We start from the raw sequence: 18,896 nt of genomic DNA on the forward strand, positions 1-18,896 counted from the left end.
CTTCTGTAATTTATTCTGTGTGTCCTGTACTACAGCGCTGGTTAACTTAATACACATAATTGGATCTTGGAAGAGGTTTGACTTTCTGTGTGCTCATGTTTTGGATATATTTGTTGTTGTTTGTATGATTTTTGGTGTCATTTAGAATATTTCTCTCATTTTGTGCGTTTTCATTTTGTGTTTTTGCATTCATTTATTGTGTTTTTTGTTGGTGTTACGTAAATTTTTCTGTCATTTCAAATGTTTCTGGACTTGTTTTGTGCAGTTTTGTGAGAGCTGCATGTGGCCCATGTCTACTTTATGGGATCACATCCCCCTCACTAACAAACGCCCCTGTATTTGCATCACATGAGGTGGACTAAAGGGCAGATCTGCGCTCACAGCACCCTGAGATATTCACGTCCTTTCCCTGAGTTGTTTGCCAACGGGTGGCAAGGGACCAGCAGCTGTTTGCCATCGCTCACTCACCAAGGCCTCCCTGGTTCTGCTGTCAGCTGGAGAAACAAGGCCGGGGCTCTGGATCACTGTAGGAAGGAGCTCAAACTGCAGGTAGCAGCAGATTAGGGCTTTATTTGGCATTAGCGACTAAAGTGAAGGATTGTCACATGACCATCCATGCAAAGACATACTTTAAGCTCTCATTAAACTGCACTGGAGGCTTATAATAATTAGATTTTATCTGAGAAATGTACAAAATGTGTCTTTTATTTAGCAGAAAGAGTTTTATGCAGACATCTTCAGATTAGCACTCCCCACGCGTGCTTATGAGGGCTGCCTCTGCTTGTTTTGCTGGAAGTGGAGAGATGCTACGTCCACATGTTTGTCCCAGGAGACACCGACAGGCGGATGCATCCTCACATGCTGCTGCCCATACAGCACACTAAGTTAAATCTTAATCTGAGACGCACACACACGCAAACATGAACACAGCAAACACCACCATGAGTTTTTAAATCTAGCTGAGCTCAGTATATTTAAGAAAAAAAGCCTGAACATGTTTGAAATGTACAACGTTACCGTGTCCTTCTTCACAAGTCCAACATATTAAATCAATCCAAAGGAAACTCTGCTCCATGGCCTTAGAAAGATAAACATGCTGTAATAAAGTGCATTTGTACACAGGAGGTCCCAGGCTTACACTTACAAACATCCAGTGACCATTCAGAAATATCATTTTCATGACAAGTAGCAAAAGTGAGTCCGCACACCAGATATAAAGTAGCTCCAAAAGACAGGTTTAATGAAAAGTGTGTAACGTTTAAGGCCCCAGACCTTCATCAGACAGAGCACCAACAATGGGTACACTTCATTATAAATCTAAAACAACTGTGTGGTCATGTGATAAACACATTTTAAAACATGATTTACTGTGGCAAGCCGATCAGGAAATTAAATAAATATATGAAAGTCGGAATATATATATATATATATATATATATATATATATTATGGCAAGCCTTATATATATATATATATATATATATGAAAAACTTATTATATATATGAAAGACTTAATAGACTTAATATGTATATGAAAGTGTATATATATATATTTGAGACTTAATATACAGTACATATGAAAAACCTAGACACATCTTTGTAGTCATTTATATCATTTGAGACAGAAGAGGTAAAGACATTCAGACGCTGTACGATTTTTTCAATCGTTGTATCAGCTCCAGCTCAAACTCATGTTCTCACACCTCTTCTGTGTCGAATGACTGAGTAAATGGGCAAAAGTTGTAGATAGATGCTGTAAAGGAACTTTCTAGAGAAGTTCTGCACCTCGTTTATTTTCCTGAACGGCTTGCCATATACAGTATATACTATATATATATGTGTTTATTAGGGGATCCCCATTAGCTAGTGCCATGGCAACCAGCTAGGCTTCCTGGGGTCCAAATAGCAAACATGCAACAGAAACCATTTACAAATACAAAATTTGATTAAAATGGCAAAAAAATTGGCAACAGTAAGCCATGAGAGGCAGGCATGCATATGGATCACATTAGATCTTAGTGGGCAACCCAGTACTAACCGTGCTGCCCTGTTCTGGACAACCTGGAGCTTCCTGAGTTCACCACTGACAGCAGATGACCACACCGTAGAGCAATAGTCCAGATGACATAAGACTAAGCTTTGAGCCATTTGACATAAAAGGGGACGAGCCACAAAACAGCAACATTTCCTCGCAATACCAATTGCTCTTCCCATTTTCAAAACAATATAATTAATGTGGTTACACCAAGACAGAGAGCAGTCCACCATTACGCCAAGGAGTTTAATAGTTTCAACTTGTTGAACTACCGAATTGCACAAGTTTAACTCAAGCTTTGGGCTTGTGGATAACCTGCGCCTTGTACCAAGCACCATGCATTTAGTCTTGGAAATGTTGAGAGCAAGTCTATTACATAAAACCCAGTCACGCACAATTTTTAGTTCTCTGCTCAAGACCTCGTTTAATACATTGAATGACGGTGCAGCATAATACAATGTCGAATCATCTGCATAGAGAACAGTTTTAGCCGCTTTTGTAGCCCAAGATAGATCATTCGTAAAGATTGAGAAGAGTAAGGGTCCTAAGCAACTACCCTGTGGAACTCCACAGTCCAGACCTCTGCTACTGGACAGGCTGCCATTCAAATACACCTTCTGTGATCTGGAGGACAGGTAGCTTTTGATCCACTTTAATGCTGAATAATTAAAACCATAACATTTAAGTTTCTCAACCAGTAAAGAATGGTCAAGAACATCAAAAGCAGCACTAAAATCCAAAAACACAGCACCCACCATCATAGAATAATCAATGGCTTTTAGCCAATCATCAGTCATTTGTATCATTGCAGTAGAGGTAGAGTAGGCAGCTCTGTGGGCATGTTGTGAGTTTGATAAACACTTGTTAGTAACAAAATAATCTTGAACTTGTGCATACACCAATTTTTCCATGATTTCACTCAAAACAGGTAGAATACTTATAGGTCTAGAGTTCACCTCGTCAAAAGCACATTTAGTATCCTTAGGTAAAGGAATAACTTTAGCCTCCTTCCAGGTCCTTGGACATAGGCCCAAATGCAAACATCTATTAAAAATGTGACAGATAGGAGATGCTAAAACACCAGCAGTCATTCTCAGCAGTTTACTGTCCAGGTTATCTAGTCCACCTCATTCACTTCAACTTGATGAAATACAAATTCACAACTTTTGTCATTCATTATAACATTCTTAATACAGTCATTTGATTTAATATTGTCTGAAGTATACATAGCCTGCCTCAGTTTAGATACTTTACCCACATAATAGTCGTTAAAGTGATTTGCAATATCACCTGGCTTAGTGATAACAAACCCATTCGATTGGACATAGGGTGTGCACATAGTTGTCTTTCGACCCATAATTTCATTTAAAACATTCCATAGTTGTTTACCATCATGCCTCGCGTCATATAACCTTTGTTGAAAATAGTCCCTTTTTTTCACCTTATTTAGTTTTACAACTTGATTACGTAGAGAACAGTAATTCAGCCTGTCATCAATTGATCCAGAAATAACAGATGCTTTTTTGGCCATATCTCTCTCTGTCATTAGGGTCCTGAGACTGAGGTCAAGCCATGGGGCAGACCTATTTTTAACATGTTTTTTTTAAGGGAGCATGTTTGTTAACAACATTCATATACATTGACATAAATAAATCCAGGGCAGCTTCAGGGTCATACTCACTACACACAATATATATATATATATATATATATATATATATATTTACAGTATACATACCATAAGGTGTATCTTAACATAAATACATCTCACAGAAGATAGAATTACATTGAACACACATAGAAAAACATCAATGAATCAGAAAAAAGGACTGAGATCAAAGTCCTCCTTACTATAAGTCCTTTAGGGGATAATGTGTCCAAAGTGTTTAACACTTTACAGTGGATTTACACTTATAAATAGTCATTTTGTATGTTTTTGTAATTTTTTGTTTGTTTTTTGTCATTTTGTTTGAATAAGTCATATTTTGTTTCATTTTTGTCATTTTGTTTGAATAAGTCATATTTTGTTTCTTTTTAGTCATTTTGTTTGTTTTTTCAATACTTTGTTTATTTTTAGTCTTTTGGTAGGTTTTTGTCAGTTTTGTGTGTTTGAAGTTCTTTTGTGTATTTTTGTCAATATTGTGTTGTTTGTAGATTTTTTTTTTTTTGTGTTTTTGTCATTTTTGTGTGCTTTTAATAATTTTGGATAGTTTTTAATAATTCGTTTGTTTTTAGTCATTTTGTGTGTTTTTCCCACCTGACAAACATCAGTAAAAGTTGGTTGCTGATGGATGGAAGGATGGATGTTTGGAAAGAATGACATGATACATAAAGCACTTAACTGAGAACATTCCTTTGAGAGATGTAATGCAGTCTTTGACCTGGTTGGGGGAAATGCGATGCATTTTAAGATGGTGTGTGGTCGTCTTTGCTTTTAGCACATTAGGAAACATTATTCATGTGTGGATGGTGCAGACCATGTGCTAATCCATGAAGACATTTATATCTGATGAGAAGTCATTTTTTTAAACATGCTACATGCATAGCTTGGCTACACATGTTTACCATTTGTACTCAAACTGGGAGGCTAAGGTTAAGAATACGTAGGTTTGTGATGGTGATCTGAAGTGAAATGACAACTACATCCATCAGTGCTGAACATGTGTATTCTGCTGTAGGAGGAAAAGGAAAGGCAGGAAAAATTATCTTGGCTTTAACTTCTACCTCAGATAAGCATTCAGGTTGACTTTTTTAGCTAGTACGCTTTGACTTGAACGTTATGGCTCCTGATTCTCTCATATGGTAACTTTAAGAGAGATCACAGTAATAATTGGCAAAGTAACATGTTGTATGTTGTAACGATTTGAATAAAATCATGATATGTTGTTGCCGATTCGATTGATAGATGATATTGGTTAATTTAGCAAAATTCAGTGACTTAAAATCGATTCAGTAACTTTTTACCCAAAATAAAAATGTAACCAGTGAGTGAAATAAATCCCTGAATACTGGACAGTGTCGTGCGCTTTACTAGACTCCTGTTGTTTCTTGTAAGGAGATTGTCTATTAATTTATAATGGACATAAATAAACAAGTAAAGAACATTTAATAGCAAATGTTTTCACATTTCATTTGAATAAAGTCCAAACAGTAATTTAGTTTAAATTAACTGGATGTTAACTTTTCTGCTCTCATTTTCAATAAAAATACATATTAAGTTTACCCAATTCTTCTGCTTGTTTTTATACATAAAAAAAATACAATGTTAACATAAAAAATGAAGTGCAACCAAGATCTGTTCGGATTAAATGAGCAGTGGTTGAACCTGACACTTTTTCTTTGAACACGGTGGCTTCTGCAGAAGACACCAAAGACAGCAACATCTGTATTCTTAAACAAGCTTTTAAAACATCCATATAAAATCTGTTGTGCTTAAATCCAAAGCGCCATTTCTTTGTATCAATACAATTGATTGATTACCTTTTAAAACTATTTTTGATCAATTATTGGGTTACACTTTATTTGAAGTTTTATACATAAGGTTGACATTATCTGCATGAATAAGGTGTCATGAAGGCCGCCATTAAGTGTTGTTTGGGAATTTATGACACCTCATTCAAAACCTTGTGCTAACATAATCACATGGCTGTACAGGAAACATCTCTATGACACAGACAAAATCAGTGGTTGCAAACCTTTTTTGGATCGTGACCCCATTTTGACATCAAGAATTTTTGGCGACATTTATTTTCTAGTATTGTTTTTTATCATTTACGGTCATCTCATGGTGTGGTGGGACCAAGACTGACACTTTATTTGTTAATTTTCCAAATAATGCAGACCCCTACCTCTAGCCCAGGGGTCTGCATCCTGCCGCTGTGGCTCTTTGACTCTTATGCAATGGTTCTCTATCGCTTTAAAAAATGAAAAATAAAATAAAACTATTGAAATAAATAGTTATTTTTTTTAAAGAAGCTATTAATGATTAATGACAAATACAATCAAGATATAACAATTTGTTAACCTAAAATAAATCACGTAGTGCAATGACTCAGCACCTTCCTACTTCACCTCCTGCAACACCTACAGAACAACAAATGAACTTTCCTGCACCTGTGGCTTAAATCCCTAGTAAAATAACTAAACCAACAAAAACACTATTCTGAGATACTAGAGATTTTAATTGTGTGGGAATAGATTAATTTAATCACCAATGTGCCGGTTAAATATGCATGTTTTATGTGTGGCAAGAAATTAGAAATTAGCATGTGTTGACCAACACGTTATCAAATTCAAGTTACTTTTTTAGCCTTTCAAATACATTAACTATAAAAAAATATTCTTTATATAACATTGTGTTCATATAAACAGAATTTGAAGATGCAAGATAGTGTTTTATTTCTTGATGTCAATTTATTTTATTTTAAACTGTGTTTAAGTTTCCATTTAAATGATCAATATAAATCAAATTAAATCAAACATTCTATATAATTTTAACTGTATAGAATTTAATACACTGCATTGTCTTCATTGAGAAGGTATTTTTTCAGCTCCAGTAGGACTTTAATCCAGGTGAGATGAGGCAAAATGGTTCCTTTGAAAGTAAAGGTTGCAGACCCCTGCCCTAGGTGTACACGTACCCCCATTTGAGAAACACTGAGTTATGGAATAAGATCATTAACCTTAAATCTTAATATTGAGTAAATAATGAATGTATATAAGTTATGTGATGGGAAGCTCTCCCATCCTTCTGTGTGTGAGGCTCCTTGAATGTGAAAGTGTCCACTCATCCTTAGAGATGTCACGACCTGGATGATATTTGACTGCATCAGTGCAGTGAAGCACAAGGTGCTGCAGGCAGAGGTGACAAAAGCCTCCCTAACGTAAGTGTACTGGAACAGTTTGAAAACACACACGTCTGGAATCAATCTAAAGTCTCTGACCTTTGAACACAATTTTCTCCTTTCACTTTGGTCTCTTGTTTTATTTTCAGTGAGTCATTGTGAGTATTTTTTCATCTTTCAATTGTCTTTTTGTGTATTTTTTGTATAATTATTTTTTTTGTTTTGCGTTGTAGTGTGATTCCAAAGTCATTTTGTGTACTTTTTGTATAAATATTGTTTCGTTTTTTGTTCTATTTTACTCATTTAGTATATTTTTATTAAACATACCTTATGTGTGGTGACTGTGTGTGTAAACATGAAATGTTTGAGACACTGATAACCAAACTCCATAGTGATTGTAGCGCCAATCAGAAAAACAACAAAACTGCGCAAAACAAAATGTAAAGCTCCAAACTACATGAGTGAGTAAGAAAATTAATGTATGATCTACAATTTGGCTGTCTTTTTAAAAAAAAAAAATAAAAATTATTGTTTACCTTCGAACCGAGTGGTCAGAGCTTAACTTCCATGCTTCAATTTAACTTCCATGCTTTAACTTCAATTTTTTATTGAATGCTACCTCTGAGAGAGGTAAGTCACGGTAAGTCACGCGAGATGTTCTGAGAGTCACGTGACAGTCTGTGAAAATTCAACATGGAGACGGTGTAATGAAGCGTGTGGGTTACTACATCCAACAACCGAACATTTTGACTTATCCTCTCATAACTTCTGCATCCTTGAGCTTGGACTACAAAATAAAAGTGAGAAATAAAAATGGCGGATTGCTCGAAGTGTTGGGCCTGGAGTTGATGTACTAATTTGGCAGTTCCGCTGCAAATACTGTGATGTAATAGTTCAAAAAACGTAATAGAGAATAGAAAAATCGAAACAGATTGAAAAATATGAGCAAAACAGAATATAAAGATATCAATGGAAGACCTGAAGACACTAATTTGAACTTTTCTGAACTTCTTAACACTCTAAATATACAACAAAATGCATTTAAGGGCTAAAAAAGTGGATTTCGTATGATATGTCCCCTTTAAATAATGCATAAAGAAAGTAAATGTTTATTGAATATTGATTTTTTTTTTTAATATTCCAGTAGCCTTTGCTTTTCATAAAAAGTACAACAAAGATTTTCATTTATATTAGCCCTTCAAATAAAACAAAACATGCATTCCAAAAAAAAAGCTAAAGTACAAGGGAAGGTATGATGGAAAAAATCACTTTATAATGGTTTTGCTACAGTGATATGCATCCCTTTAGCCTCATTCAGAGGGACAAAGTTGAAAAAGTTCTGTTTTCTCCCTCCCTTGTTATCCGACATCTATACTATAAAGACAGGAAGGTGTGTGTGTGTGTGTGTGTGTGTGCGTGTGCGTGCGCATGGAGTAATTTGATGCTGCAAAACGGTCAAAATGTTGATTTTAAGATTACGGCTCTCTTAGTATTGAGCTCAATACTGCAAACAAACTGTGTCGCAGTTTGTTTGCGTTAAAAAAAAAAAGGTCAATATTAAAAACTTTTTTGTACCGCTAAAAGTAATTTAATTTAATATTTCATGGTTATTTAATATTATTCCCGTGATTCCAAACTTCCTTCTCGGGTCACGGACTTCACTTCCTTCTTCGTCTCATGACTGTGGGCGGTGGCTGTGCTGACGGTCATTAGCCGACCATATCACAAACAATCTGCTTCTTCAAACTGTAACGTTTTTGTGAGCGGATGGGTCCACAATACGGCTCCACTATGATTATAGTTTGTGGACGTACTATTCTGGTGAGTAAACATGCATGTTTATCCGTGAACACAGCATTATAAATGCTCATATTTTCACCACATACCCAAAACAAAAGCTCGTGAGGCTTTTAATCTGTAGCAGAGCACCACACACAGAAGCAGTCAAGTCCTATAGCGCACAGGGAGAATCTCCGGAAATGCCCGCAAAGTCCGTTTAAACATGCGCATCGTTTTAATGGCGACATTTAAGAAATCTAAGCTAAAGCTTATCACATGGTGCTCGAGGTTATACACGTAGATGCTGCATCAACTGCTGCAGCCAAAGACGGAGAGATGAATGATGTGCTTACATATTATTATTTTTTATTTATATATATATAACTATCTATCTATTTCTATAGCTATCTATTGAGTCATTTTGTGTTTTTGAAGGTATTTATTGTATTTTTTTGTGACTTTGTGTGTTTGTAGTCACTAGTTTAGAGGTTGCACAAAAGTAGAGTTACATGTGTGTGTATGTGTGCTCGTGTACGTGCGTTGAAGCTGCCATAGCTGCCCTCCACCTCACAGCAGATGATAATGTCATTGAGCATTTGAGAGAAAGTCAGAGAAGCACAGGTTCGAGGTTACTGTTGTTTGATGGCTTTCATCACATCACACACTCCATAGAGGGTTCACATCATGCTCCCCCATGAGGACATCTGCATATGTTTCAGAGACAGATAAAAGTCTATGTCTTTCATTACACTGGGTTTGTTTGACCCTCTCTAATGGAGAAACACAATCCAAATAATTGTGCTTTGTGTTTGTTGGTGTTTCTGCAGAGGAAAATGGAGCATGACTGTTGCATAAGGAAAAAAGGGTGAACAAATCAAAGACCCTCATATAATATTCATCTATTCAGCTCCAGCGCTTTGGCTTTATTAATGAGAAGGAAAAAAAAAACACATTCGAGGTTACGAACAACAATATCAGCCCTACATATGAAATGATGTGATTCACAGCAGAGTGAAACAACAGCACTCACTGCAGTACAAAGAGAGCACGGCTAACCCTGAAAAACCACCAAATCGTCATGAAAATTACACTCAATACATTTTAATGTGTGAATGCAACATTTATAAGCTCTGATCAAACATTCATTAGCTCCTGTAGCTTTTAAGCTAGCATTGAACACAGCATTAGTACTGGAATGAGCTAGGGTTGAACCAAAAGCTGTGTTCCGAATCGCATACTAAAGCACTACTCATTGTAAGACAAACGTCAAAAGAACGTCACGAACACTCACTTTCCACTCAGAAATCAACATTAATCAAAAATAAGTATGATTTTATGAAAAATATAGCGTTGTAGGCATACAAATGTACAACCACACAAATCATTCCTAGATGAATTAAATATGTTAATTAATAAAACAATGTGGCTAAAAATGTCTCTGACCCCTTTCTCTTCAACGACAGTTGACTATTCATGCAGCCTCTTGTGAACGCTTCACCGGCCTCTCCTATAGCTTGCGGGAAGCGTTGAAATATAATCCCTTCGCTCCATTCTGATACAGTCAAATGACGTGTGATGACTTTGAGTAGATCAAAGTTCAGAAACAAAGTTCCAGCTGGAGGTGGAGGAGGAGGAGTGGGGATGAAGCGTCTTTCTGCACAACATCCTGGTGGATAGATGAGACGGCCTTGACCGCTGGCTTTGGGAGCCAATGATGATAGCAATTTGTTTTCAATTCAGGCTAACTCAATTTCGATAGCCTTGAGTCCTGGTCTCCAGCAGTAATCCAATAAGGTGGCCTTAACTTGCAGTCGAGCATTCAACTTCTCCAAGTTGTATTCAATTCTGCGTAAACGTTCCAAAGTAGCATGAGTCTGAGTGCTGAGAGCCCTGCTCCATTCATCAAAAATGACTGGCAGCCTTCCCAAAACAGCTTCCAACGTAATATGGATGTGGCGATAGGTCAGAAAGCTGCTCCAATCAGCAACATGCTTGCTATCACAATTCCAATCATATAGATATTTTCCATGTTCTTGCTTGGAAAGGCAGGCTCACCATTGACTGGCTAAAAGAAGGCAGCAGCAGTACAGCAGCAGTTAGCTTAGCAAGTAGCACCTGTAACAATGATGCTAAAGCAGGAGAACCTGCCTCCAGTAGTCAGGACACAGGAGGAGAACTATCCAGGAGCACTCGGGGACAGAGAGAAGAGAAGGAGAAAGTTCTGATATGAACATTGAAACAGAGGCTCAGTTCAAAGCCAAGAGAAGCTGCTACTCTTGGCTTATGAAAGACAAGCCAGACCTCGGCTGTGAAAAATGAAAAAAAGTTGCAAGGATAGAAAGTTATATTTTCATTTTCACCTGTGCTGCTGATTGATTAGAGTAGTTATGGGTGTAAAAGTTAAAAGTGGCTAAATTAGTGGTGATTTTGCGCTGAAATTTGGTGCTGAAACAGGGCAGAGTGAGAGTACTTATTTAACGCTGATTCATTATTCTTTTGTTAAAGATTTAGGTTAATTGGTTGTTTGTGTTAATGTGATATTATTGGCTGATTTGGTTAGCAAAAGGCGCTTTAAAAAATGTTTTATTCCGTGACATTTTTGCCTCTCTCTTACTGCCAAATCAAAATGCAGCCGGTGTTCCGGGACCGGATGATTTACAAATTAAGCACTGCTTATAGACATATATACTAATTAAGTTTGTAGTGTATAGTACAAAGTGTGACACTTCAAAAACAGCCGAAGTACATATCTGTGTGTAACAGAAACAGAATGTGTCTTATCATGGATAAAAGCAGTAAAACCACACACAGGCTGGATCTCATGTGAACCCAACAAAGCACAGTGAACCTGCCCATTGGCATCTCCCCTCCTTAGCTCCAGCTGCTATTACCAATCTGTCTGTTTTTTTTGCTCTGCTTCCTCTACACCTTTTCAGTTTGCAGCAACCTCTACTGCAGTTTCACAGGCTAAGGAACTGAGGAACCCCGCCAGCTGCAGGAAGAACAGGGACACGCTTGTTTCACACTGAGATCAGTCTAAAAATAACAGGTTTGTGTGAGGGCAGCGGTACCTAAGAGATGAGACCTGGCATGTTTTTATTCATTAACCAGAGGCATGCAAAAAAAGCAAAATAAAATAAGAATATGAAATTCACATTCTGAAACTGAAAAAGCAATCTGGAATGTTTTTTTTTTTCTCTCTCTCTCTCTTTATTTAAAATTAGACTCATGCATATTTTAGGACAATAATACTTATTGACATGCTATTTTTCCCAAAAATTGGGCAATTGAATGCAGTGTTGGGGTCAATTATAATTGTAATCATGTAATTGATAATTTACAATTATGGCTAATTATAATCGTAATTGTAATTTTAAAATCGGTTGCTGTTGTAATCATAATTGAATTGTAATGGAGTTTAGATATTTGACTTTGTAATCGTAATTACCATGGAAATTCACTAAAAACTGTCAATTCCAATTTAATCAAACACAAAACAGGGCTATGGCTTACACTTATGTTGTTAACAAATATTGAAATATGTTTCATATTAAGTTTTCTCACAACCTCAGTGATTTTTCACACTCAGATGGTAAGGGTTAGAAGAGTTAGTGGTTAAAGTTAGGATGTAATAGAAGTTTTTTTTTTATTTATTTTTTAATAGGGATGATACAAGACGATACAATTTTACAAAGTAACAATAGAGTGAATGTTACTGATGTTTTGTGCAAATAGTTTATAGTTATTGCTGAATTCCAACTCTTGTCCCTAGTTTCCCCCAGAGAGAAAATAAATGTTTTTTTGTTCTGAGTTATAATTCTGTCTCGGGCCTGGCTTATGAGGTAAACAGAGAACGAGCTAATTCGCCACACTAAGCTAAAATTCAAAAGACTGGTTATTTGTGTGACCAGTGACGTGCCGTGACCACTAGGGTTAGGTAGGCACGTTGCAAATCGAGACCACCAATGACAATTTCATATGTTTCTGCTGTCAAGTGTAAATTCAATTCAAATCAATTTTATTTGTATAAAGCAATTTCCAACAGTCATCTCAATGCGCTTATCAAAATATAAAATTCATAATAAGAAAGAAAAAACCCAATAAGATCCACATGAACAAGTGTTTAGCCATCTAACAAAATCAACATCATAAACACCATTAAAGAAACATAAACAATTATTTAATATAGCCTCCATACTCTCCCAACAACATATATCTCATGACACGGCAGCACATCTGTTGTTTGTGTTGGAAACAGAAACACGGAAAAAATGACAACTTAGAACAGCCTCAGTGAGGAGCATCCACAAAGTCAATCCTTCCTTTTGTTCCATTCACTGTGAAAAGTATGAAACATTTTCTGACCTTACCTTTGCTGAAGGTCTGGTAGCTCAGATGTTGGTCTCTATCTTTTAAAAGCTGTCGTTTTTCCTCAAAACAAAGTTTCTCTATCGTCTCTAGCGCTGTCATCCACACTGTAGTGTTATCCCGCCCACTAGCTAGAGAACGAAGCAGCAGCGGTCACATGTCATCTATTCACTAATGTACTGTGAACTTACGTATAGCATTTAGCATAGCGCTGTTACATCCAAAGGCAGCTGTCTACACTGCCTTTACACGTAAATGGTTTTCATATTGGGGACCTGACTGCGCATGCGCAAACACGTAAAATCACGCAATGGTAACAGAGGCAGAGGAGTGATGTGCCTTTGGGAGGGGGCGTGGCCTCCCTCTGCCTTACAGCGGAGCGAAAAAAAAAAAAAAAAAGACTGTGCAGCTGTTCCAGGAAATAGCGCTGTTTAGTAATTTGGGCTATGAAACGCACAAAATTCAGACACTTTCAAACTTATAGGTACTGTAGGCTATTGGAAATGGAAAAATAAATAATTTATAATTTAAAAAATAAAAATAAAAAATAATCAAAATATCAATTCACCCTTGGGTAGGCACTGCCTACCTTGCCTACCCTGACGGCACGTCACTGTATATCAATTATGTTACTAATCATTTTTGCATTATTACTTCCGCGAAGTGCAGAGCGGTAAGGTTATGTTTTACCCTTCGTTTATTTGTCTATCAGTTGTCTGTCAGTTAGCAAGATAACTTGAAAAGTTAAGAATGGATTTGGATGACATTTTCATGAAACAATATATAAAACAAAAATATAACTAGCCCTCACAAAGCATGATTTGCAACAAGGTTGCAATGTTTTGATAACTTTTGACACTTAATAATATCTTTGTTATTTCAAATGCTAAAGGTATGCAGTGATGTTGCTAGGTACACATACTGCGTCCCTGACGCATAAAAATCTAAAGGGATGCATTAAATCCACTATCTATGCGTCTCAGGGACGCACGTCATTTTTCCCATGAAAAATGACACATTGCGAACAACAACTTATGTTTAAAATCACAGGAACTAGCAAAAAAAAACCTAGCCGTCAGCAGACCCCTTTATGCATTAACTTAGCGCAGACATGATCCCCATTGAGTACATGCTAGTTTAGCCAACTTGCTAGTTAACGCGGATTTCATTTCAAAATGTTTCCTGGGACCGCTTATTAGGTGCACCGCCCTCCCCCCTGAAAGCTTCATCCGTGCTTCGTGTAGCGCAGCGGTGCTCCGTGAACACGTGATCAGCTTTAATCATCTTCCCCTGCTCAGTGTTCAAACTGTTGTGTCTGGTTAACTAAGAATAACTCAGTCCATGTTGTTAGTTCTTTTTATTAAAAGCCTTTTGATCGTGTCTCATAGGTAGACATTCACAGTCAGCAAGCTACCTCAAGTACAAACGTTTCAATGGGAACTTCCAGTTTACAAAATAAAAGTCCGTTGGAGCAACGTTATTAGAATGTTACATTTGAACAACATCTCATCAGAGCTACAGAAGATAGGATAATTTAAATTAGGTTAATTTAAACTAAGTTGATCAAAACCTAATCATTAAACCTGATCAGATTCAGTAAACCATTGATCCCTGAGAGGAAATTGGGTGACATTAATGCTGTTCTCATACATCTTTATATGACATATAAATAATTAAAAAGGAGCAGTCAGAATAATCCATGTAACTACAATTTATATATACCTTTTAATTGTATCTTACTTTTTTTTTTACATACATTTTTGCTTAATTATGCATTTTTTATGTATTAGTATTTATTTTGTTTACTCACAGGAGTTAAAAAATGATAAATATTTTTAAATATATTAAAATATATTAACAAAAAAACGTAATTTGAAAAAATGAAAAAGTGGAAAACACGGAATTTGGGGAAAAAATAAAATGGAAATTGTAAAAAAAAATAAAAAGAATTTAATAGGGCCCTAAGTCAAAGATAAGAACTTGATGTTTCTAGGTATGATACATTGTGAACATTAACTTATGTTTGAAATCACAGTAACTAGCAAAAGAAACCAAGCCGTCAGCAGACCCCTTCACGCCTTAAATCAGTGCAGACATGATCCCTTTGTGTACGTGCTAGTTTAGCAGCTACAACAACAATCAGCAAGTTAACTAGCTGCTTACAATACACCACAAACATATTTGATCATTTTATTTTTCTCAACAGACTTTGCGCTGTTAGTTAAGTTCAATTTTTGTGCTATAAGTTTCATAGTGATTGACTGTTCTAACAAGAAGATTTTGGTGACAATTTATTTTTGGACAGTCATGGTGATGAGAATGTTTTGTTTGTGTTAAAATCAGCACTTTTATTGATAATTTATTTTTGTACAACAGACACCATTTTGTTTTCATTTGAATTGTATCTATACTATAATTCAAGGGACGTGTGAGTGTGTGTGTGTGTGTGTGCGTGCGTGTGGAGCAAATATCTCCCGGACACGGTGCAAGTTCGACCTGAAACTCGGTCGACGGGTTCCAAATACCCCAAGTGTGTGTATCTGTTATTTTGGAGTAATTTGGTCACTTCAAAATGTTTATTTTAATTTTATTTCACTTCTGGACGGCCCCGAAATGAAACCTATTCAGCTTTTGACCTCAGGGTGTGAGGGGGCGCTAGCGCACCATCTGTTGAGAGACGACTTCCAGCATCCATTTTGATCACAGTTGAGACGACTTCCAGCATCCATTTTGATCACAGTTGAGACGACTTCCAGCATCCATTTTGATCACAGTTGAGACGACTTCCGGTATCCATTTTGAAGGCGAAACAGATGAACTGTGAATCAACCGCTGTTCATCTATCGGCGTTAATCAGTTTTGTGGGACGTACTATTCTGGGAAACATGCATGTTTTTCTGTAGCAGAGCGCCCTTTATAGCGCACAGGGCGAATCACCTGCAAACCCCCCAAAGTCTGTTTAAACATGCACGTAGTTCTAATGTTGGCATCGGCAGTTAAGAAAGCTAAGGTAAAGCTTATCACATGGTGCTCGAGTGCTTCGACTGCTGCAGCCAAAGACGGAGCGATGAATGATGTGACTACATTTTTAGTCATTTTTATTATTGTTTTATCTTATAGTTACTGGTATTCATTACATTATTTTGTTATTGCTGTTATTACTATTATTATTATAGCCATTACTATTATTACTACTTTCACTATTATTATCTCCATCAAATCGTACGACTACTGTATTATTGTTATTGCTATTCTTATATTCTTTTTTTTTTAATATTATTCTTTTCTCTTATAGTTACTGGTATTCTGATTTTATTTTTATTATTGCTATTACCTGATTATTTTGTTATTGTATTATAGTTACTGGATCTTTATTATAATATTTTGTTATTGTATAATTTTACTACTATTTTATTAAAGTTATTGCCATTTTTATAATTACCATTATATTCTTTTTCATTATTAATATTTTTTATTATTGTTACTGTCTCATTGTTTTATTAGCATTGCTATATTATCATTATATTACCTTATAATTATTTAATTTTGTTTATTATTAATAGTTTTTAGCATATTATATTATTTTATTACTATTAATATCATTATAACATTACTTTTATTACTATTACTACTTTCATTATTAATACTATATCGATATCATTATCTTTGTATTATTAGCATTGCTATATTACCTTCATATTTATTATCATTGTATTATTAGCATTGCTATATAATCATCATATTTATTGTCATTGTATTATTAGCATTGCTATATTATCATATTACCTTATCATTATTTCATATTGTTTTTTTGTCGTATTATTGTTACTAGATTCTTATTATATTACTTTGTTATTGTTATTATTACTATTATTATTAATTTGACCATTACTATTATTACTATTACTATTTTCACTAATAATACTATATCCGTATCATTATCTTTATTATTATCAGGGCTCTACACAAACTTATCCAGTGGTGGCACTGGTGTAACGAACTTTCTCTCTTAGTTTTGGGGGTGTACAGCATAGACATACATACTGATGAATAGTTGACTTAACTGGCGTACCGTAGTTACCGTGTCTCTCTTAACAACCTGCAATGGATTATGTGCAAGAAGCGAGCGCATGTGTGATAGATAATGCACGGAGGACATTGCTGGCACACACACACAGTATTTATAATAAAAATATACTAAATGAGTAAAATTACACTAAAAACTAAACAATATTTATACAAAAAGTACACAAAATGACAACAGAAATGCATTAAAATGTACGAAAAGGCTCCAAAAACACACAAAATTACTCCAAAACACATTCATTACAGAAAAATACAACAAAAACATATGAAAATGACTCAAAATACACAAAACTAAATATTTATACAAAAATACACAAAATAACAACAGAAATGCACAAAATTACACTAAAAAAATACACAAAAATATTCCAGAATCACACTGCAATGGCAACAAAAAACAATAATTATACAAAAAGACAACAGAAAGATACAAAAATACTCAATTATACCCCTTATGCTCCCACATGAATGCATACTTCCGACGGGCACTGTACTAGTTTGTTTAATTTCAGATACATTTTAACATACATGAATATATCTGCTAATTATAGCCATATCATACCACCATTAAGAGCGTTTAACACTAAAATTTAAGAAATAGAAAAATATAAGAAATAGAAAGAAATGTTTTTTTTGGGGGGACCCATTGTATTTCCCAGAGACCCACTCAAATCACAACCTGTGGGTCCCGGGGACTCACTACATTTAAAACCTATCAACATCACTGTTTTGATTATCAATGAATCTAATAGTGTATATAAATTCAATGTAGGATTACAACATTGGGTAGAAATCACAATATGGGTGGAAATGAGCTGCTTGCTGAGTACTTTTCTAGTTGTATATGTTACGCACATTGTGGTTGGCGCGAATCTTGAGACGATCTATATATTCCATTCTATTTTTTCTTTTGCCCTCTGGCAAGAATCCCAAACTCTGCCTATGCAGATTAACTTTCTCTTTTCATTGTAGTACAGCTACTACAGACTCTGTTCTGTTTTTATGCAGACGATGATGCTGTCTGAGGTGAAAGTCACTGTGACGGGGACATTGTGATTTAGCAGCAGCTTTTTCCTGGCACGCTTTGAAAGCTCAGCACTGAGACACAGACTTGGAGTGAAAAGTGGAGAAACAATAAGATGAAAGTTTGGGTTAAAGAACAGAGCAAATATGTGGGCTAGAGAACAGAGATGAACACGTGCGCGTCAGATCAGAGCAGGGTAAACAGACAGAAAGTGTTACAAAGACAAAGAAGTAGCTTTAGCACCGCACCTTTCTGCAGACTCATGTCTACCATGCGAGGCTCAGCCAGCTCCAGGAAGAAGTTCTTGTTTTTCTCATACTCTTCATCGTCAATTACTTTCACGTGAATGAGTTTGCTGCAAAAAAAAGGGAGAATAACAGGAAAAAGAGAAAAGAGGAAGGAGGATGAGAGGACAGGAGAAGGACAGAGAGGGAGGAGAGAAGAGAGAGGTTAATTTGTGATGAAGGGACACAGGATGTGTGCACTGTAAGTCGGATTAATAATCAGCATGGAGGAAAGGTTAGGAGTTGAAAGGTCCAGCCGGTCTGTCAGCAGCGAGCTCATTGGCTACCTCGGCTGTCATGTCAATCACATTCATCATCAGTGTTGGAAACATGTGGAACGGAGGCTCGGCAGCTCTCCCCAGGCAGGGTGGATGAAAAGCACAACAATGAAGTGAAAACTGCCATCGCCGCTAATCAATCGGCCGCTAAAACGCATCACAAGGGCAAAAAGGCGAGCGGGCAATAAATGAAAGAAA

At 36.0% G+C, this 18,896-nt stretch overlaps 1 protein-coding gene across 5 annotated transcripts in view; it reads right to left on the bottom strand.

Annotated features, from left to right (window-relative positions):
* The window catches only part of slc8a3 (solute carrier family 8 member 3), a 227,071-nt gene that overhangs the window by 65,447 nt on the left and 142,728 nt on the right, over nt 1-18,896 (bottom strand). For 4 of the 5 annotated variants that reach the window (XM_028438803.1, XM_028438802.1, XM_028438800.1 and 1 more), the window contains exon 3: nt 18,385-18,491. The exons of the other annotated variant lie outside the window; for it this stretch is intronic. In XM_028438803.1, the coding sequence (XP_028294604.1) occupies nt 18,385-18,491 (107 nt within the window). The remainder of the gene's footprint in view (nt 1-18,384; nt 18,492-18,896) is intronic. 5 annotated transcript variants of the gene reach the window in all.

Source organism: Gouania willdenowi, chromosome 22 (assembly GCF_900634775.1).
Source record: "Gouania willdenowi chromosome 22, fGouWil2.1, whole genome shotgun sequence".
Lineage (NCBI taxonomy): Eukaryota > Metazoa > Chordata > Actinopteri > Blenniiformes > Gobiesocidae > Gouania > Gouania willdenowi.